General features: G+C 45.3%; 2 protein-coding genes across 8 annotated transcripts in view; one reads left to right on the top strand and one right to left on the bottom strand.

Moving 5' to 3' along the window:
- Nucleotides 1-7,364: 7,364 nt before the first annotated feature.
- On the bottom strand, nucleotides 7,365-9,831 carry LOC110515379 (C-type lectin domain family 4 member M). The gene has a single exon (XM_021594296.2). The coding sequence runs from the start codon at nucleotides 9,310-9,312 to the stop codon at nucleotides 8,665-8,667; it is 648 nt and encodes a 215-aa protein (XP_021449971.2). The 5' UTR covers nucleotides 9,313-9,831; the 3' UTR covers nucleotides 7,365-8,664.
- Nucleotides 9,832-20,021: 10,190 nt separating this feature from the next.
- Nucleotides 20,022-22,683, top strand: part of nek3 (NIMA related kinase 3) — a 35,849-nt gene continuing 33,187 nt past the window's right edge. For 6 of the 7 annotated variants that reach the window (XM_036965247.1, XM_036965253.1, XM_036965250.1 and 3 more), the window contains exons 1-2: nucleotides 20,022-20,124; nucleotides 20,698-20,832. In XM_036965247.1, coding sequence (XP_036821142.1) covers nucleotides 20,716-20,832 — 117 coding nt within the window. In that variant the 5' untranslated portion in view covers nucleotides 20,022-20,124; nucleotides 20,698-20,715. Of the gene's footprint in view, nucleotides 20,125-20,154; nucleotides 20,302-20,697; nucleotides 20,833-22,683 lie in introns of those variants that run through there. The other variant, XM_036965248.1, reaches the window with a different exon arrangement.

Consider the following 22,683-nt stretch of genomic DNA (forward strand, 5'->3'; position numbering starts at 1 on the left):
CATTCTAAAGTAGTGTACTATATAGGGAATAGGGTGCCATTCTAAAGTAGTGTACTATATAGGGAATAGGGTGCCATTCTAAAGTAGTGTACTATATAGGGAATAGGGTGCCATTCTAAAGTAGTGTACTATATAGGGAATAGGGTGCCATTCTAAAGTAGTGTACTATATAGGGAATAGGGTGCCATTCTAAAGTAGTGTACTATATAGGGAATAGGGTGCCATTCTAAAGTAGTGTACTATATAGGGAATAGGGTGCCATTCTAAAGTAGTGTACTATATAGGGAATAGGGTGCCATTCTAAAGTAGTGTACTATATAGGGAATAGGGTACCATTCTAAAGTTGTGTACTATATAGGGAATAGGGTGCCCTTCTAAAGTAGTGTACTATATAGGGAATAGGGTGCCATTCTAAAGTAGTGTACTATATAGGGAATAGGGTGCCATTCTAAAGTAGTGTACTATATAGGGAATAGGGTACCATTCTAAAGTCGTGTACTATATAGGGAATAGGGTGCCCTTCTAAAGTAGTGTACTATATAGGGAATAGGGTGCCATTCTAAAGTAGTGTACTAAATAGGAAATAGGGTGCCATTCTAAAGTAGTGTACTATATAGGGAATAGGGTGCCATTCTAAAGTAGTGTACTATATAGGGAATAGGGTGCCATTCTAAAGTAGTGTACTATATAGGGAATAGGGTGCCATTCTAAAGTAGTGTACTAAATATAGGGAATAGGGTACCATTCTAAACTAGTGTACTAAATATAGGGAATAGGGTGCCATTTGGGATGCTGCCATGATCACACATTAGAAGGTAACAGGCAGCAGCAGCAGGGGAAGGTTTATTGATGAGATATTAACCCCTGACTTCCAGTGTTTAGTCAGTCCATATTTCTTTGATCAGGTTACTAAATCTTCATTGCTAGCGTCACATTCCTAAAGACCCTGATTTTACTATAAAACGGAGAGGATTGTTTTGAAGAGAAATACTACTCTTGAAATGACAACGACTCCGTTCGTATACTTGGATGAACTGTATATTGGGAGGCTGGCAGTCTAGCAGTTAAGAGCGTTGGGCCAGTAAACGGAAAGTCGCTGGTTGAAATCCCTGAACTGACTAGGTGGTGAAATCTGCTGTTCTGCTCTTGAGCAAGGCAGGTTAAACCACAACAACTGGATGATGGTACCCTACCCCTGAACCCTGGATGATGGTACCCTACCCATGAACCCTTGATGATGGTACCCTACCCATGAACCCTGGATGATGGTACCCTACCCCTGAACCCTGGAGGATGGTATCCTACCCATGAACCCTGGATGATGGTACCCTACCCCTGAACCCTGGATGATGGTACCCTACCCCTGAACCCTGGATGATGGTACCCTACCCCTGAACCCTGGATGATGGTACCCTACCCATGAACCCTGGATGGATGATGGTACTATACCCATGAATCCTGGATGATGGTACCCTACCCATGAACCCTGGATGATGGTATCCTACCCATGAACCCTGGATGATGGTATCCTACCCATGAACCCTGGATGATGCTACCCTACCCATGAACCCTGGATGATGGTACCCTACCCATGAACCCTGGATGATGGTACCCTACCCATGAACCCTGGATGATGGTACCCTACCCATGAACCCTGGATGATGGTACCCTACCCCTGAACCCTGGATGATGGTACCCTTCCCATGAACCCTGGATGATGGTACCCTACCCATGAACCCTGGATGATGGTACCCTACCCATGAACCCTGGATGATGGTACCCTACCCATGAACCCTGGATGATGGTACCCTACCCTACCCATGAACCCTGGATGATGGTACCCTACCCATGAACCCTGGATGATGGTACTATACCCATGAACCCTGGATGATGGTACCCTATCCATGAACCCTGGATGATTTCTCTCTCTCTCCCACCCTCTCCCTTTCTCTCTCTCTCCCCCTCTCTCCCTTTCTCTCTCTCTCCCCCTCTCTCCCGTCCCTCCTCTCCCTTTCTCTCTCTCTCCCCCTCTCTCCCTTTCTCTCTCTCTCCCCCCTCTCTCCCGTCCCTCCTCTCTCCCCTTCTCTCTCTCTTTCCGCCTCTCTCCCTTTCATTCTCTTTCCCCCTCTCTCCTTTTCTCTCTCCACCCTCTCCCTTTCTCCCCCCTCTCCCTTTCTCTCTCTTCCCCCCCTCTCCCTTTCTCTCTCTCCCTTTATCTCTCTTCCACCCTCTCTCCCTTTCTCTCTCCCCCCCCCCTTTTCTCTCTCCCCCTTTCTCTCTCCCTCACTCTCTCCCTTTCTCTCTCCCCCTCTCTCCAATTCTCCCCCTTCCCTCTCTCCCTTTCTGTCTCTTCCCCCCTCTCTACCATTCTACCTCTGTCTCTCATTGATATCTCTCTTTGCTCTGTCTCTCTGTGTTCCCTCTTTTTAATAAGTCAGGAGTTCATCTCTCTCATCTTCCTCCCCCCCCCCTCTCTCTCTCTCTCTCTCGCTCTCGCTCTCGCTCTCTCTGTTTCTCTCTTTCTCTCTCTGTAATGTAATGTGACTCAATGGAATAGTGTTTTACTTGTGACCTCATAAAGCTCAAGACATACACTACATGACCCAAAGTATGTGGACACTTCCTGTCCAACATCTAATTCTAAAATCATGGGCATTAGTTGGTTCCCCCTTTGCTGCTATAAAAAAAGGCTAGATGCTTCCATTCAGCCACAAGAGCATTAGTGAGGTCGGGAACACTGATGTTGGGCGATTAGGCGCGGCTCGCAGTCGGCGTTCCAATTCATCCCAAAGGTGTTCGATGGGGTTGAGGTCAGGGCTCTGTGCAGGCCAGTCAAGTTCTTCCACACCGACAAACCATTTCTGTATGGACCTCGCTTTGTGCACAGAGGCTTTGTCATGCTGAAACAGGAAAGGGCCACAAAGTTGCCACACAGTTGGAAGCACAGAATCATCTAGAATGTCATTGTATGCTGTAGAGTTAAGATTTCCCTTCACTGGAACTAAGGGGCCTAACCCGAACCATGAAAAACAGCCTCACACCATTATTCCTACTCCAGTCAACTTTACAGTTTACACTATGCATGGGGCAGATACAATCCCTTAATTGGGACAACTCTTAGGCTTCTACTTCCAGCTCATGAATAATACATACTATACATTTTACGGACACAGTATATTTTACATTAGTTATCTTTTGTTTGTTTTTAGTCCCATCCTTCAGCTACCCTAAACCCCTCCCATCTATCTCTGATCACCATCCAGTCCCATCCTTCAGCTACCCTAAACCCCTCCCATCTATCTCTGATCACCATCCAGTCCTTCAGCTACCCTAAACCCCTCCCATCTATCTCTGATCACCATCCAGTCCCATCCTTCAGCTACCCTAAACCCCTCCCATCTATCTCTGATCACCACCCAGTCCCATCCTTCAGCTACCCTAAACCCCTCCCATCTATCTCTGATCACCATCCAGTCCCATCCTTCAGCTACCCTAAACCCCTCCCATCTATCTCTGATCACCATCCAGTCCCATCCTTCAGCTACCCTCAACCCCTCCCATCTATCTCTGATCACCATCCAGTCCCATCCTTCAGCTACCCTCAACCCCTCCCATCTATCTCTGATCACCATCCAGTCCCATCCTTCAGCTACCCTCAACCCCTCCCATCTATCTCTGATCACCATCCAGTCCCATCCTTCAGCTACCCTAAACCCCTCCCATCTATCTCTGATCACCATCCAGTCCCATCCTTCAGCCCCCCTCAACCCCTCCCATCTATCTCTGAACACCATCCAGTCCCATCCTTCAGCTCCCCTCAACCCCTCCCATCTATCTCTGATCACCATCCAGTCCTTCAGCTCCCCTAAACCCCTCCCATCTATCTCTGATCACCATCCAGTCCTTCAGCTCCCCTAAACCCCTCCCATCTATCTCTGATCACCACCCAGTCCCATACTTCAGCTACCCTCAACCCCTCCCATATATCTCTGATCACCATCCAGTCCTTCAGCTCCCCTAAACCCCTCCCATATATCTCTGATCACCACCCAGTCCCATCCTTCAGCTCCCCTTTTTCCACATTTTGTTACATTACAGCCTTATTCTAAAATTGATTAAATAAAACATTTTCCCAGAAGCTATTCCTCAGTAAAAACCACATGACAGCCCGCTTTGAATTTGCCAAAAGGCATCTAAAGGACTCTCAGACCATGAGAAACAAGATTCTCTGGTCTGATGAAACCAAGATTGAAAACTTTGGCCTGCATGCCAAGTGTCATGTCTGGAGGAAACCTGGCACCACCCTTACAGTGAAGCAGGGTGGTGGCACCATCCCTACGGTGAAGCAGGGTGGTGGCACCACCCTTACGGTGAAGCATGGTGGTGGCAGCACCCTTATGGTGAAGCATGATGGTGGCACCATCCCTTACGGTGAAGCAGGGTGGTGGCAGCATCATGCTGTCGGGATGTTTTTCAGCGACAGGGACTGGGAGACTAGTCAAGAAAGATGAAAAGAGCAAAGAGAGATCCTTGAGGAAAACCTGCTCCAGAGGTTCACCTTCAACAATCCAAGCACACAGCCAAGACAACGCAGGAGTGGTCTCTGAATGTTCTTGAGTGGCCCATCCAGAGTTTGGACTTGAACCCGTTCTAACATTTTTGGAGAGACCTGAAAATAGCTGTGCAGCGACGCTTCCCATCCAACCTGACACAGCTTGAGAGTATCTGCAGAGAAAAATGGGAGAAACACCCCAAATGCAGATGTGCAAAGCTTGTAGCGTCATACCCAAGAAGACTCGAGGATGTAATCGCTGCCAAAGGTGCTTCAACAAAGTACTGAGTAAAAGGTCTGTATACTTATGTAAATGTCATATTTCATTTTTTTATTTTTTTATTTGCAAACCTTTCTAAAAATCTGTTTTTGCTTTGTCTTTATGGGGTATTGTGTGTAAATTGATGAGGGATTTTAAAAAAAAATTAAAAACATTTTAGAATCAGGCTGTAACATAACAAAATGTGTAAAAAGTCAAGGGGTCTGAATACTTTCTGAAGGCACTGTATTTTAATCCATCTATATTGCAGAGACGTACATTTTTTGGTCCTTAAATTCAACTTTTTTATTCATCACAATTTTCTTTAGCCAATTTTGGTCTTTAATGCAGACAGACAAGTTCCTTCTCCCCCTTCCACTTGCCTCTTCTATTGTTGCGGTAGTGCTGCAATTAGTTGGTTGTAATTTTGAGTAGAACAGACATTTGCATATATTCTTGTTAGCTGAGTGTGTTACAACTCCACCAGTCCTATTTATGATATAATTTACAAAGATTATACCTTTTACAAACAAAATATAGTTTTTTTTTTATCAATTAGTATATTTCAGTTTAACCACAATATCTGTGGTAACATTTGTTCTGTCTTTCCTGGTGGATTAAACTGAAATTGCAACCAACTTTCTATGGCTTGTTTAAAAAAAAAAAAAAAACGATATTATGGAGATGATTTCATTTTCAAATAACCGAAAGTGAGAGGTTGTAGTCTGAATAAAAAGGGGGAAAAAGGACATTCTGGAACACGGGGTGAGACATTCTTACTAATCTGCAACAGAACCAGTTTGGATTTAAATATAACTTTTATATGATTGAAGCTGTTACTGAGAGGTCTAATACTTAAATACTTTGTCAGAAATGATTAAATATGAATGATTCAAAACATCAAGTGAAAGAAGCTTGGACAGCTAATGCCATATTTCATTAAAAAGATGCATTACTTACTAAAATAGGAATGAAGGAAAACACCAAAGTAACACTATGGTGACCTGAATCAGTGTACAGACGCCCGGCCCGCCACAAGGAGTCACTAGAGCGGCGATGGAACAAGGAAATCCCAGCCTCCCCTAATTCGGACGACGCTGGGCCAATTGTGCGCCGCCTCATGGGTCTCCCGGTCACGGCCCGATCGTGACACAGCCTGGGATTGAACCCGGGTTTGTAGTGGACGCCTCAAGCGCTGCGATGCAGTGCCTTAGACCGCCGCGCCACTCGGGAGGCCATTTTGAGTTTTTTTTTAAGGTTTGCTTTTCAGACTATGCTTTATGGATCTAATATCAACGAGCCCAGGTGACGGAGGGAGTTGATGGATGGTAAGTTAAAGAGTTCATTGGACGTGGGTGTAAAGTCTGGAACACACACGGCAGTCGAAGAAAAGATGTCATGTTTCATTTAGTCTGGAAATCCACCCACTTCACATACCTTCATTTATAACATGGAGTGGGGAAAAAAAGTGTTTTCAACCACGTTCGTTTTGCATGTTTTTTTTTTTATTCAAGATGCAAGCAAGTAAAAGTTGGAAAACGTGAAAGCCACACACTTCACTTTGTCCAAAGAGACATTTAAACTGGAAAGTGATACGTTGATAACAAAACATACACAAACGTTAATAATACAATAATAATAATATAATATGTCGTCGCCATTGTATCTAGATGGTTGGGTTGTTTGTTCTAATCCACCACTGTATCTAGATGGTTGGGTTGTTTGTTCTAATCCACCATTGTATCTAGATGGTTGGGTTGTTTGTTCTAATCCACCATTGTATCTAGATGGTTGGGTTGTTTGTTCTAATCCACCACTGTATCTAGATGGTTGGGTCGTTTGTTCTAATCCAACACTGTATCTAGATGGTTGGGTCGTTTGTTCTAATCCACCATTGTATCTAGATGGTTGGGTTGTTTGTTCTAATCCAACACTGTATCTAGATGGTTGGGTCGTTTGTTCTAATCCAACACTGTATCTAGATGGTTGGGTTGTTTGTTCTAATCCAACACTGTATCTAGATGGTTGGGTCGTTTGTTCTAATCCACCATTGTATCTAGATGGTTGGGTTGTTTGTTCTAATCCAACACTGTATCTAGATGGTTGGGTTGTTTGTTCTAATCCAACACTGTATCTAGATGGTTGGGTTGTTTGTTCTAATCCACCACTGTATCTAGATGGTTGGGTCGTTTGTTCTAATCCACCACTGTATCTAGATGGTTGGGTTGTTTGTTCTAATCCACCACTGTATCTAGACGGTTGGGTTGTTTGTTCTAATCCACCACTGTATCTAGATGGTTGGGTTGTTTGTTCTAATCCACCACTGTATCTAGATGGTTGGGTTGTTTGTTCTAATCCACCACTGTATCTAGATGGTTGGGTTGTTTGTTCTAATCCACCACTGTATCTAGATGGTTGGGTTGTTTGTTCTAATCCACCACTGTATCTAGATGTTTGGGTTGTTTGTTCTAATCCACCACTGTATCTAGATGGTTGGGTTGTTTGTTCTAATCCACCACTGTATCTAGATGGTTGGGCCGTTTGTTCTAATCCACATCAGTACAACTTGTTCTCTACACTCCAGAGCTACACATCCCATACATCAACCGAGAGGAGTCATTCACTAGTGAATGTAAACGAGCCAAAGAGGTGAATGTAGACAGGGGCCAATAACAATAATGTTGTTTCACATAAAAATGTAATTACAAATGAATTGTACAGTTTTAAATGTAAATATCCAGTAGCCTGTAGGCGTCAGCCAGACAAGGTTCTTTATTACAGCCAGGTGTTAAGTACATTACAGTACATGATGTGCTCTTGAGAACAGTAAAATATTGTCAAAATATCCTAACAAAAACACATGACACAGCTGATAATTACAATAACAACTTCCAAAAACAAATGTTGTGCTGCCCTAATGCACCACATCCTCTGTAAAGTACAAATGAACAACGAAAAGGGGGCATGAATAGCCATGCTAGCCCAATGACGAAGTGTAGTAAAATCAGGGGCGCAACTTTGGTTTTAGAAGTGGGAGGGGCATAACTTTTTTTTTTAATAATAAAAAAAAAAAAAATGTTTTATTCAGTTGGATAAACACTCGAAACAGCCTATCAGACCGCTCGGAGGCGTCTGCATGGTCCTAAAGCACACCGTTGCCTCGTTTTGAATCACATCCCAGTGATTAAAACTGGGTTGGGGGGGGGACATGTCCCCCCCATGTCCCCAGTGAAAGTTGTGCCCCTGAGTAAAATGTACAGTACAGTGTTCACAAATCAACAGATAAGTTCATAAATGACTGAAATGCATACATATTACAATATAATGTTGGGAGACCATTATAAAACACTATCCGTGACCATATACAATTCTTACAAGTGTTTTAACATATAGGATTGATTAGGATTTTCATGGAACTATTCAGACTCTGGATCATTATACAACAAAGGAATTCAACACGTGTTACATGAGCATGGGGGGGGGGGGGGGGGGACAATGCCAGAACCTGTGAGAAGGGAGTCAAAAGAGAGAGGAAAAAAACGTTACTTTTATAAATGCGGAACCTGCTTTTTCCCTAAATTAATTGTGACTTGCCTTACTTGCTTAAAATAATGTTGTTTGGTGGGTTCTGGAATGGACGTGGATACTATTGTAGGTGTTAGGGACATGTTAGGGCTGAATCTCACAGAACCAACGACCTCTCACAGATCCAACGGCCTATCACAGATCCAACAAACTCTCACAGATCCAACAAACTCTCACAGAACCAACGACCTCTCACAGATCCAACGACCTCTCACAGATCCAATGGCCTATCACAGAACTAATGACCTCTCACAGATCCAACAACCTCTCACAGAACCAACGACCTCTCACAGATCCAACGCTGTTCATAGTAACATGGTAGATCATTCCAGGCCAAAACCGGGTCATTGTGAATGCCGATAATCTCAGCACAGTTCTCTTCAGCTCCTCCATTCGGTTCGCCGGTTGTAGTCCAGTAACTTGCGGTCAGTGGTGTCCCGTCCAACCATCTCCAGGTTCCCTCAACTTCTCTGTCAGTCAGACCGATCCAGGATCTGTGACCCAATGTTTTGATGAAAACTTGTTCCACTCTGCTGTTTATGATCACTAGGTCTGCTCCTCTGTCCAGACAGTCCTGTCTACTCTCAGTCCAGTTTTTAGTGTCAAGGGAGATGAAGTAACAACTGCAGCCGGACTGTATTATCCAGTCTTGGGGACATATCTTGCGGACGTCTTTCTCACAGGCCAACTGGACTCTCGCTTCGCTCAGGTTGTCGACTAAACGCAGGGAGACGTTAAGAAGGACTTGTAGGACACACAGCGACCCAAAACCCACAGCAATTAATCTGTAGACTCTTCTGCTTGAGTGCTGAGCTAATCCTGAGCCGTCTCTGTTGTCCTGCTGGTTGGCTGTCACATTTTCATACCCATTTGTAGGATCTTGATCCACAGATGAACCCTCAATGACGCTCTCCATAATGTTCCAACTTGGTTCGTTTCCAATCAAGTCTGTGAGGACCCAAACTCAACATCACACCCTTTCTTCACTGCTTATTTAGTAACACGAAACAGGAAGTTGATGGAATGGACATTACATCACACTATGACCAAGTTCCTCTTAACAATGTGAAGTAAGTTCATATATGTCTCAAGACAAAGGGAGTCAAAAGACAATGTTGCCGACATAAGGGTTCATTTTCTGCAAAGCCCTGTCAGTGGTCCGTGTATTAGATGTCAGCTAGCTGGTCACAGGTTTAATTTTCCACCGAGCCTCTTTCTTATTACCTACAGCTCCACCTAACACTTGTTTTATATAACTGGCCTACCAGTAATCTCTGGTTTAATAACTGTACATTTACCGCCATCTAGAGGCTAAAGCTTGAAATCGCATTACATTTTGACAGGGACACGCCTTATTTAGGTCATACCATAAACAGGCACCGAAGCACAGCAGAATGGTTGTCACTACCTACCACAGCCACATAGTCAATTGACAATATCCTAAAAATGTTTGAAAAAGATACGTGATTATTGTGTCTTAATTTAAGGTTAGGGTTAAGGGTTAAGGGTTAAGGTTAGGGTTAGTAGTGTGGTTAAGGGTTAGGGTTAGCAGTGTGGTTGAGGTTAGGGTTAAGGTTAGGGTTAGCAGTGTGGTTAAGGTTAGGGTTAAGGGTTAAGGGTTAAGGTTAGGGTTAGGGTTAAGGTTAGGGTTAGCAGTGTGGTTAAGGGTTAGTGTTAAGGGTTAGGGTTAAGGTTAGGGTTAAGGTTAGGGTTAGCAGTGTGGTTAAGGGTTAGGGTTAAGGTTAGGGTTAGCAGTGTGGTTAAGGGTTAGGGTTAAGGTTAGGGTTAGCAGTGTGGTTAAGGGTTAGGGTTAAGGGTTAGGGTTAGCAGTGTGGTTAAGGGTTAGGGTTAAGGATTAGGGTTACGGTTAGGGTTAGCAGTGTGGTTAAGGGTTAGGGTTAAGGGTTAGGGTTAGCAGTGTGGTTAAGGGTTAGGGTTAAGGGTTAGGGTTAAGGTTAGGGTTAGCAATGTGGTTAGGGTTAGGGTTAGCAGTGTGGTTGAGGTTAGGGTTAAGGTCAGGGTTAGCAGTGTGGTTAAGGGTTAGGGCTAAGGTTAGGGTTAGCAGTGTGGTTAAGGGTTAGGGTTAAGGGTTAACGTTAGGGTTAGCAGTGTGGTTAAGGTTATGGTTAGCAGTGTGGTTAAGGTTATGGTTAGCAGTGTGGTTAAGGTTAGGGTTAAGGGTTGGGGTTAAGGGTTAGGGTTAAGGTTAGGGTTAGCAGTGTGGTTAAGGTTAGGGTTAGCAGTGTGGTTAAGGTTAGGGTTAAGGGTTAAGGTTAGGGTTAGCAGTGTGGTTAAGAATAGGGTTAGCAGTGTGGTTGAGGTTAGGGTTAAGGTTAGGGTTAGCAGTGTGGTTAAGGGTTAGGGTTAAGGGTTAGGGCTAAGGTTAGGGTTAGCAGTGTGGTTAAGGGTTAGGGTTAAGGGTTAAGGTTAGGGTTAGCGGTGTGGTTAAAGGTTAAGGTTAAGGTTAGGGTTAGCAGTGTGGTTAAGGTTAGGGTTAAGGGTTAGGGTTAAGGTTTAGGGTTAGCAGTGTGGTTAAGGTTAGGGTTAAGGGTTAGGGTTAAGGTCAGGGTTAAGGGTTAAGGTTAGGGTTAAGGGTTAAGTTTAAGGGTTAGGGTTAAGGTTAGGGTTAAGGGTTAAGGTTACGGGTTAGGGTTAAGGGTTAGGGTTAAGGGTTAGGGTTAAGGTTAAGGGTTGAGGTTAAGGGTTAGGGTTAAGGGTTAGGGCTAAGGTTAGGGTTAGCAGTGTGGTTAAGGGTTAGGGTTAAGGGTTAAGGTTAGGGTTAGCAGTGTGGTTAAGGGTTAGGGTTAAGGGTTAAGGTTAGGGTTAGCAGTGTGGTTAAAGGTTAGGGTTAAGGTTGGGGTTAAGGGTTAGGGTTAAGGTTCGGGTTGATGGTTAGGGTTAGTTTTAAGGGTTAGGTTTAAGGTTAGGGTTAGCAGTGTGGTTAAGGGTTAGGGTTAAGGTTAGGGTTAAGGGTTAAGGTTAGGGTTCATGGTTAGGGTTAAGGTTAGTGTTAAGGGTTAGGGTTAAGGTTAGGGTTAGCAGTGTGGTTAAGGGTTAGGGTTAGCAGTGTGGTTAAGGTTAGCAGTGTGGTTAAGATAAGGGTTAGAAGTGTGGTTAAGGTTAAGGGTTAGGGTTAAGGGTTAGGGTTAAGGGTTAGGGTTAAGGGTTAAGGTTAGGGTTAGCAGTGTGGTTAAGGTTAGGGTTAGCAGTGTGGTTAAGGGTTAAGGTTAGGGTTAGCAGTGTGGTTAAGGGTTAGGGTTCAGGTTCAGGTTAGGGTTAGCAGTGTGGTTAAGGTTAGGGTTAGCAGTGTGGTTAAGGTTAGCAGTGTGGTTAAGGTTTAGGGTTAGCAGTGTGGTTAAGGTTAGGGTTAGCAGTGTGGTTAAGGTTAGGGTTAGCAGTGTGGTTAAGGGTTAGGGTTAGCAGTGTGGTTGAGGTTAGGGTTAGCAGTGTGGTTAAGGTTAGGGTTAGCAGTGTGGTTAAGGTTAGGGTTAGTAGTGTGGTTAAGGGTTAGGGTTAGCATTGTGGTTAGGGTTAGCAGTGTGGTTAAGGTTAGGGTTAGTAGTATGGTTAAGGGTTAGGGTTAGCAGTGTGGTTAGGGTTAGCAGTGTGGTTAAGGTTAGAGTTAGTAGTATGGTTAAGGGTTAGGGTTAGCAGTGTGGTTAAGGTTAGGGCTAGCATTGTGGTTATGGTTAGGGTTAGCAGTGTGGTTAAGGGTTAGGGTTAGCAGTGTGGTTAAGGGTTAGGGTTAGCAGTGTGGTTAGGGTTAGCAGTGTGGTTAAGGTTAGGGCTAGCATTGTGGTTATGGTTAGGGTTAGTAGTGTGGTTAAGGGTTAGGGTTAGCAGTGTGGTTAGGGTTAGCAGTGTGGTTAAGGTTAGGGTTAGCAGTGTGGTTAGGGTTAGCAGTGTGGTTAAGGGTTAGGGCTAGCAGTGTGGTTAAGGTTAGGGCTAGCAGTGTGGTTAGGGTTAGGGTTAGCATTGTGGTTATGGTTAGGGTTAGTAGTGTGGTTAAGGGTTAGGGTTAGCAGTGTGGTTAGGGCTAGCAGTGTGGTTAAGGTTAGGGCTAGCAGTGTGGTTAGGGTTAGGGCTAGCATTGTGGTTATGGTTAGGGTTAGCAGTGTGGTTATGGTTAGGGTTAGTAGTGTGGTTAAGGGTTAGGGTTAGCATTGTGGTTATGGTTAGGGTTAGTAGTGTGGTTAAGGGTTAGGGTTAGCAGTGTGGTTAGGGTTAGCAGTGTGGTTAAGGTTAGGGTTAGCAGTGTGGTTAGGGTTAGCAGTGTGGTTAAGGGTTAGGGCTAGCAGTGTGGTTAAGGTTAGGGCTAGCAGTGTGGTTATGGTTAGGGTTAGCAGTGTGGTTAAGGGTTAGGGCTAGCAGTGTGGTTAAGGTTAGGGCTAGCAGTGTGGTTAGGGTTAGCATTGTGGTTAAGGTTAGGATTAGCAGTGTGGTTGAGGTTAGGGTTAGCAGTGTGGTTATGGTTAGGGTTAGCAGTGTGGTTAAGGTTAGCAGTGTGGTTAAGGGTTAGGGTTAGCAGTGTGGTTGAGGTTAGGGTTAGCAGTGTGGTTATGGTTAAGGTTAGCAGTGTGGTTAAGGTTAGTAGTGTGGTTAAGGGTAGGGTTAGCAGTGTGGTTAGGGTTAGCAGTGTGGTTAAGGTTAGGGCTAGCATTGTGGTTATGGTTAGTAGTGTGGTTAAGGGTTAGGGTTAGCAGTGTGGTTAGGGTTAGCAGTGTGGTTAGGGTCAGGGTTAGCAGTGTGGTTAAGGTTAGGGCTAGCAGTGTGGTTAGGGTTAGCAGTGTGGTTAAGGTTAGGGTTAGCAGTGTGGTTAAGGTTAGGGTTAGTAGTGTGGTTAAGGGTTAGGGTTAGCAGTGTGGTTAGGGTTAGCAGGGTGGTTAAGGTTAGGGCTAGCATTGTGGTTATGGTTAGTAGTGTGGTTAAGGGTTAGGGTTAGCAGTGTGGTTAGGGTTAGCAGTGTGGTTAGGGTTAGGGTTAGCAGTGTGGTTAAGGTTAGGGCTAGCAGTGTGGTTAGGGTTAGCAGTGTGGTTAAGGTTAGGGTTAGCAGTGTGGTTAAGGTTAGGGTTAGTAGTGTGGTTAAGGGTTAGGGTTAGCAGTGTGGTTAAGGGTTAGGGTTAGCAGTGTGGTTAGGGTTAGGGCTAGCAGTGTGGTTAAGGTTAGGGTTAGCAGTGTGGTTAAGGTTAGGGTTAGCAGTGTGGTTAAGGTTAGGGCTAGCATTGTGGTTAAGGTTAGGGTTAGCAGTGTGGTTAAGGGTTAGCAGTGTGGTTAAGGTTAGGGCTAGCAGTGTGGTTAAGGTTAGGGTTAGCAGTGTGGTTAAGGTTAGGGTTAGCAGTGTGGTTAAGGTTAGGGCTAGCATTGTGGTTATGGTTAGGGTTCGGTTTAAAACCTGATTTTAAGAAAATACGTTGTAGTATTAGGCAGGGTTTAGGGTTAACACTGGATGCTCTGGCCGAGGAGTAGGGTTGATCCGAGGTTTCTGACCTCACATCCAAGCACCCAAGCTAACTGGCTAACATTGGCTAGCTTGCTAGCTACTTCCAGACACAAATGAGAGAACACCTCACTCTGAACATTTTACTCTCCCCAGCAGAGCTGGTTAGGCTGTTTTCATGTTATCCAGAGCGTTGGTGACTGTAACTGTGCTGCTGCTGGCAATAATTGAATTACGTTTTTTTGCAGATGTTTACTGACACCGGCCATATTCAACGGCTTCTATGAGTAGTGGGTGGAGGAGTCAGGCGCAGAGAGCAGGGTAGTTCAAAAGATGTGGATCTTTCTTTTCCAAAAAAACAGAGAGACTGGTCACGCCACACACACAAGGGCGCGTAAAGACCCAGTCCAAACAAACAGGACGAAACTGATCGGAAAAATGAATGCCACAAAATAACCACACACCACAAACAGAAAAACAAGCCTGCACGAAAGCTGGCGGGACTACTGGGTTTAAATCGCCCACAACCGAAACCTAAACAAGAAACAGGTGCAACTAATCAGACACAACTAACTGAAACAGAAAAGGGGATCGGTGAACGCTAGTAGGCCGGCAACAACGACCACCGATGCGCCGCCTGAACAGGCGAGATTCGTAACACAGACGAGTGCTCTGAAATCGGAGTAGATAGCCAGAATTAACCTTGTCCATTGAGAATGCGCAACGACTATACCACTTAGCTAAGAATGACGTGAATAATCAAGTCAATAAATGTTGGGTAGTTATTTAGTTAGATAGCAAATAGTTAATATTGTAATGACCTGGCTAGATCATACATTAACAATAGTCCAGACAGAGGATTGAGTTGACAAATTCACGGTTTATTAACCAAACTCAACACAGGCTAATGTTTGGCCGTAGCCCACGCCAAATAAATCAAGGATACTCTAATAAAACAACCGTGACCATCTCTTGTTAAGACCAGACGTAAGAGAGAGAACAACGAATAAGCATGGTCTTAAACTTGCGATGCCCCACCCCCCTGCCAAACCCCCCCCCCCCCCCCCCCCCCCTGCTGCTCCACCAACCACCAGGATGCCCTACACCAGAACATTAAAGGCATTCCCATGGTTGGCAGATAGCAGGTTGACTGGCATGTCGGACCCCGCAAACACTGGGTACTGGTAAGTACAACACAACCAGCGAACAGCATAACACATAACACACAGCTGTCTATGCGGGTTGCTACACAGCCCCTCCCCCCAACCACCCACCCGCCACCACTACACAGCTCCACCCTACCCACCACCACTACACAGCCCCCACCCCCACCCCCGCCCCACCACAAAGTCCCTCGTCCCAGAGGAACAAACAAAGTCTCTGAAGCCATCCGAAGGTCTCCTTTGCCTGAGTGGCCATGATGGTCGCTGAGTTCCCAGATTGGAAACAGGGGGCTCAGTCCGTGGCAGGGGGCTGCCCCTCTGGGGCCCAGGGGATGAAGGCAGGGACACGGGGGACAAGGATGAGGGAATGGGGAATACAGTATGTGGGTCTGGGGAACCACGTGTTGACACAGGGAGGGAAACTTGGTTAGAGGGCTGTCTGGAGCCCTGTCTGCGGCACCTGGGGGTGGGTGCTTGGGGAATGTCATTGCCATAGAGGGGAATTGTGGGGGTCCCTGGGTTTTGGGGAGAAGACGCCCCTATGGGGCTAACCTGTCCCGGTGCAGTGCCACCTTTCTTCCCCTGGAAGAAAGCTGCACCCGGTAAACAACGTCCCCTACCCTCTCCAGGACTTTGCAGAGCCCCACCCGGTGGCTGTCCAACTTGGGGCATCTGCCTTTCTTTCTCGGGGGGCTGTAGACCCAGACCAGCACACCAGCCACAAAGTGCCTTCCCAGGGCGTGCATGTCATGGTTCCTCTTGTGCTTCACACCTGCATTCACCAGGTGCTCTCTGGCGAAGGTGTGGGCTGTCTCCAGGTGCTCCGGGCATACTCCGGTCCCGGGCGAATGGGAGGGCTCCAGAACATACTCTGGAACAGGAGGACTCCAGAACATACTCCGGAACAGGAGGGCTCCAGAACATACTCCGGAACAGGAGGGCTCCAGAACATACTCCGGAACAGGAGGGCTCCAGAACATACTCTGGAACAGGAGGGCTCCAGAACATACTCTGGAACAGGAGGGCTCCAGAACAACCATATCAGGAGGGCTCCAGAACATACTCTGGAACAGGAGGGCTCCAGAACAACCATATCAGGAAGGCTATCTAGGGGCCGACCAAACGCCATCTCCGCAGGGGTGCGGATCTCTCTCCCCAGCATGAGGAAGGCTGGCGTGCAGGAGGTGGAGTCTTGGACAGTGGCGCGGTATGCCATGAGGACCATGGGCAGGTGCTTGTCCCAGTCACGCTGTTGTTTGGCTGAGAGATGATGGCCAGCTGCTGTCCAAGGGTTTTGTTGAAGCGCTCCACAAGGCCATCACTTTGAGGATGGAGAGGACTAGTGCGGGTCTTGTGCATACCCAGCCTCTCACACATGGTGGCGAACACACAGGACCAAAGTTTCTGCCTTGGTCGCTGTGGATGGACTCCGCAGCTCCAACCCTGCTGAACATCCCCGCTGTCCCCACAGGTCCCAGAGTTCACCCAACACATATCATGAGGTGGCACCACAGGTCCCAGAGTTCACCCTCTGGGGTCCGGCAACCCAACCAGGTAAAACTCCTGGCCCTACAGGGTAAGACCGTAATTAATCCGTTATAAAAAGGTTTTGCATGGGCTGTCATGGGGACCAGAGTTTTTCCAATTAGGTCACATGGTTTAAAAAAAAAAAAACTCCTGACAAAAACTTGGCCCCCCCCTAAGGTGAGGATAAAAAACCTGAAGCAACCTTGTACTTGTTCGTATGAATCATACTTTAAAACGAGACAGGGTTTCCTTTACACAGACATAACAGCTGTGGTTGTACAATAGAACCCACAGGGCTCAGCTTGGTTTATGCAGGTGTGCATCATAACAACTGTATTTAAAATAGTTAGTCACACAGTTGAGCAACGCAGGTAACAACACTGTTCCCCCCCGGGACGCCGAAGACGTAGATGTTGATTATGACAACCCACCGCAACTCTCTGATTCATAGGGGTTGAATGTGGGTTAATGGGTTAAATGTGGAAGACCCATTTCAGTTGAATGCATTCAGTTGTACAACCGACTAGCTACCCCCCCCCCCCCCTTTTCCTTAATGAAATCACTATTGTATTGATTGACTAATTACAGTTTTGTATTGATGAGGTCTAGGTAGGCTGAATATAAACCAAATTTGATCACGTTTACATGTTTCTCCTTACACAAATAAATGGGCTTTACATACACAATGTTACTGCCAGAGTGGACAGGGGGCATCCTGTAATCTGCATGCAGCTGCTGTTATCAGCCTATAGTTGATCAGATTCATTCCATATGTGGTGTTCGTTAGGGTAGCCTAGTGGTTAGAGTGTAGAGGCGGCAGGGTAGCCTAGTGGTTAGAGTGTAGAGGTGGCAGGGTAGCCTAGTGGTTAGAGTGTAGAGGCGGCAGGGTAGCCTAGTGGTTAGAGCGTTGGACTAGTAACCGAAAGGTTGCAAGTTCATATCCCCGAGCTGACAAGGTAGAAATCTGTCGTTCTGCCCCTGAACAGGCAGTTAACCCACGGTTCCCAGGCCGTCGTTGAAAATAAGAATTTGTTCTTAACTGACTTACCTAATAAAATAAAAAATACAGTCTATTGAGACCAGGCTGATTTAGCAAACATATCACAACCAAGTTCAAGCTAAATCTTTTTTTTTGTAAGAAATGTTGCAGCAGCCTAAACAATAGTAATCTCAGATCTGACATGTTGTGAGCGCAGTCTGGTCTCATAGACTAGACGTAACATAATACATTTAAATCTGGTAAACTCAAATTAGTATGATATATGAAAGGAGGGTGGATGGGTGGGTGTATAATGTGAAAATCTAGCAACCCAGAGGTTGCGTGCTTGAATCTCATGATGGACAATCTTTGCATTTTAGCTAATGAGCAAATTCGCAACTACTTACTTATGTTTAAGCTACTTTTTTACCTACTTTGCAACTACTTAGCATGTTAGCTAACCCTTCCCCTATAACCCAAACCTTAACCCTTTAACCTAACTGCTAACCATAACCCTAACACTAACCCCTAGCCTAGCTATAGTTAGCCAGCTAGCTGTACGTTTTGCAAATTCGTAGCATATCTTACAAATTGCAATTCGAACATGTTGTACAGATTTCAATTTGTAACATATCATACGAATTGTAATAAAAAATGTATACTGTACATACCATACGAAACGTAACATACAACGTAACATTGAGTGTTTCAAATTTATGTAACATACCACGTAACATTGAGTGTTTCAAATTTATGTAACATACAACGTAACATTGAGTGTTTCAAATTTATGTAACATACAACGTAACATTGAGTGTTTCAAATTTATGTAACATACAACGTAACATTGAGTGTTTCAAATTTATGTAACATACCACGTAACATTGAGTGTTTCAAATTTATGTAACATACCACGTAACATTGAGTGTTTCAAATTTATGTAACATACCACGTAACATTGAGTGTTTCAAATTTATGTAACATACCACGTAACATTGAGTGTTTCAAATTTATGTAACATACCACGTAACATTGAGTGTTTCAAATTAATCTAACATACCACGTAACATTGAGTGTTTCAAATTTATGTACGGAATATTATGAAAATGCTCTGAGACTAGGTTGGCTAAATAAATACCAGAGGAAAGTGTCTCGTTGCTAAACCTGCACGGTGCAAAACCCTCGCAGCTGAGGATTTCTGTAAATCTGATTGGTCAAAAAGACACACACAGAACTTGCAGCACTCTGATACGTCAAGGACAGAGGCGAGTTGACGAATCGCGAGGCAAGTCAGTCTAAAAAAAATAACTATAGCATACTTTTTATCCTCCTTTTAATGTTTTCACGTCAATGTTTTTATTATACTTAATCAAAATGGATTGAAAACTGCTGGGACAAATGTCAGCTCGCCACACATTTACCCGGCGGCAGTAATACCAGAAATATTGTTGGTTGTAGGGCCTACCAGTAATATTGTTGGTTGTAGGGTCTACCTGTAATATTGTTGGTTGTAGGGCCTACCTGTAATATTATTGGTTGTAGGGCCTACCAGTAATATTGTTGGTTGTAGGGCTTACCAGTAATATTGTTAGTTGTAGGGCCTACCAGTAATATTGTTGGTTGTAGGGTCTACCAGTAATATTGTTGGTTGTAGGGCCTACCAGTAATATTGTTGGTTGTAGGGTCTACCAGTAATATTGTTGGTTGTAGGGCCTACCAGTAATCTTGTTAGTTGTAGGGCCTACCAGTAATATTGTTAGTTGTAGGGCCTACCAGTAATCTTGTTAGTTGTAGGGCCTACCAGTAATATTGTTGGTTGTAGGGCCTACCAGTAATATTGTTGGTTGTAGGGCCTACCAGTAATATTGTTAGTTGTAGGGCCTACCAGTAATATTGTTGGTTGTAGGGCCTACCAGTAATATTGTTAGTTGTAGGGCCTACCAGTAATATTGTTGGTTGTAGGGCCTACCAGTAATATTGTTGGTTGTAGGGCCTACCAGTAATCTTGTTGGTTGTAGGGCCTACCAGTAATATTGTTGGTTGTAGGGCCTACCAGGCGACCTGCCGCCCTACATCAGATAGACAGGGCCCTTCATTTAGGCTACCTGCCACCCTACATCAGATAGACAGGGCTCTTCATTTAGGCTACCTGCCTCCCTACATCAGATAGACAGGGCTCCTCATTTAGGCTACCTGCCACCCTACATCAGATAGACAGGGCTCTTCATTTAGGCTACCTGCCACCCTACATCAGATAGACAGGGCTCCTCATTTAGGCTACCTGCCTCCCTACATCAGATAGACAGGGCTCCTCATTTAGGCTACCTGCCACCCTACATCAGAGAGACAGTGCCCTTCATTTAGGCTACCTGCCACCCTACATCAGAGAGACAGGGCTACCTGACTTGTAACTAAATTACATTATTGTAAAAAAAACGCTCAAAATATCCTATTCACATACACATGTACTGTACTTATACCGCCATCTAGTGGCTGAAGGGTATTAGAGCATGTCTTTAAAAGGACTGCACCTTGCCACGTCATACAATAATACGGAAGCAGAGCGGTGGACAAAGAATACCGAACACACGCGGATAACGTTGACACAATCCCACCAGAAAAGTATGTAAAAGCAGCATTTTATTTACGTTACTTACCAAGCTATAAACGACACGTCAGCATTTTTTTTTTTTGCCTCGTGTATTCAAATTTTGATTTTGTTCGTGAACACGATTGTGTGCAGTAGTTACACAGTTTCTTGTTTCATTATCAGACTGTCAGCTCAACCTCAAATAGAAGGTGAAACGTTTATCTAGTAACCTATCTTTGGTTTAACTGTCAAGCCATTAAGTCAAATTGACTGACCACTTTATAAATGAAGTGATGTTATTCTTTGTTTATTTAAACTTGATTTAACTAGGCAAGTCAGTTAAAGAACCATTTCGGCCTACCAAAAGGCCTCCTGCAGTGACGGGGGCTGGGATAATAAAATAAATATATATATATATAGGACAAAACCCATCACGACAAGAGAGACCTAAAACAACAAACATAGCATGGCAGCAGCTGCTCAACATGGTACAAACATTGGGTGATAAAGACAGGCCAATGTTTGAGATTGCTAGTATAAATCCAAAACAACAACATACACATTGATTGTAAATGCTTTCTTGTAATATATTATTTTTCTTTCAGGTCAATGCCAGTGTGACAATGGATGGGTACTCGGTCCATAAAGTAATAGGTGAAGGGTCCTTTGGTCGGGCACTACTTGTCCAATCCAGAATCAACCGTGAGAACTATGTCATGAAAGAGATCCTACTCCCAAAGGTAGGTTACTATTACCATAAAAAAAAAAGGAATACCGTTTACAGGTAACTAACTACCAAAGTAAAGACCAACATTTTTTTTAATTTTACCATGCTAAGTTGACTGAGAACATGTTCTCATTTACAGTAACGACCTGGGGAATAGTTTCAGGGGAGAGGAAGGGGGATGAATGAGCCAATTGTAAACTGGGGATTATTAGGTGACCATGATGGTTTGAGGGCCAGATTGGGAATTTAGCCAGGGCACCAGGGTTAACACCCCTACTCTTACGATAAGTGCCATGGGATCTTTAATGACCTCAGAGAGTCAGGACACCCGTTTAACGTCCCATCCGAAATATGGCACCCTACACAGGGCAATGTCCCCAATCACTGCCCTGGGGCATTGGGATATTTTTTTCTAGACCAGAGGAAAGAGTGCCTCCTACTTGCCCTCCAACACCACTTCCAGCAGCATCTGGTCTCCCATCTAGGGACTGACCAGGACCAACCCTGCTTAGCTTCAGAAGCAAGCCAGCAGTGGTATGCTGGGTAGTATGCGGGGTGGTATGCTGGGTAGTATGCAGGGTGGTATGCGGGGTAGTATGCAGGGTGGTATGCGGGGTGGTATGCAGGGTAGTATGCGGGGTGGTATGCGGGGTGGTATGCTGGGTAGTATGCAGGGTGGTATGCAGGGTAGTATGCGGGGTGGTATGCAGGGTAGTATGCGGGGTGGTATGCAGGGTAGTATGCTGGGTAGTATGTAGGGTGGTATGCAGGGTGGTATGCAGGGTGGTATGCTGGGTAGTATGCGGGGTGGTATGCAGGGTGGTATGCTGGGTAGTATGCGGGCTGGTATAACAGGGTGGTATGCTGGGTAGTATGCAGGGTGGTATGCAGGGTGGTATGCGGGGTGGTATGCAGGGTAGTATGCGGGGTGGTATGCAGGGTAGTATGCAGGTTGGTATGCAGGGTGGTATGCTGGGTAGTATGCAGGGTGGTATGCAGGGTAGTATGCAGGTTGGTATGCTGGGTAGTATGCAGGGTGGTATGCAGGGTGGTATGCAGGGTAGTATGTGGGGTGGTATACAGGGTAGTATGCAGGGTGGTATGCAGGGTGGTATGCTGGGTAGTATGCGGGCTGGTATAACAGGGTGGTATGCAGGGTGGTATGCTGGGTAGTATGCAGGGTGGTATGCGGGGTGGTATGCAGGGTAGTATGCGGGGTGGTATGCGGGGTGGTATGCTGGGTAGTATGCAGGGTGGTATGCAGGGTGGTATGCAGGGTGGTATGCAGGGTAGTATGCAGGGTGGTATGCTGCTGGCCTAACATAGTGTCTAACAGGACGAAGGTCCACCACGAGCAGCCAGAACAGCTTCAATGCACCTTGTCACAGGTTCTCCAAGTGTCTGGAAATCTATTGGAGGGATGCATCGGCCAATTCAGAGTCAGTGTGGAGGCTATATACAGGGTATTACGGTACAGAGTCAATGTGGAGGCTATATACAGGGTATTACGGTACAGAGTCAATGTGGAGGCTATATACAGGGTATTACGGTACAGAGTCAATGTGGAGGCTATATACAGGGGGTACCGGTACAGAGTCAATGTGGAGGCTATATACAGGGTGTTACGGTACAGAGTCAATGTGGAGGCTATATACAGGGTGTTACGGTACAGAGTCAATGTGCAGGAGCACCGGTGTCAAGGTGATTGAGGTAATATGTACATGTAGGTAGAGTTATTAAAGTGACGATGCATAGATAATTACAGAGAGTAGCAGCAGCGTAAAGGTGGGGGGGGCAATGCAAATAGTCTGGGTAGCCTTTTGATTGGCTGTTCAGGAGTCTTATGGCTTGGGGGGATAGAAAC

This window comes from Oncorhynchus mykiss, chromosome 27 (assembly GCF_013265735.2).
Source record: "Oncorhynchus mykiss isolate Arlee chromosome 27, USDA_OmykA_1.1, whole genome shotgun sequence".
Taxonomy (NCBI): Eukaryota; Metazoa; Chordata; class Actinopteri; order Salmoniformes; family Salmonidae; genus Oncorhynchus; species Oncorhynchus mykiss.

Coding starts and splice junctions, on each gene's coding strand:
- LOC110515379 (XM_021594296.2), bottom strand. CDS start 9,312: ATGGAGAGCGTCATTGAGGGTTCATCTGTGGATCAAGATCCTACAAAT.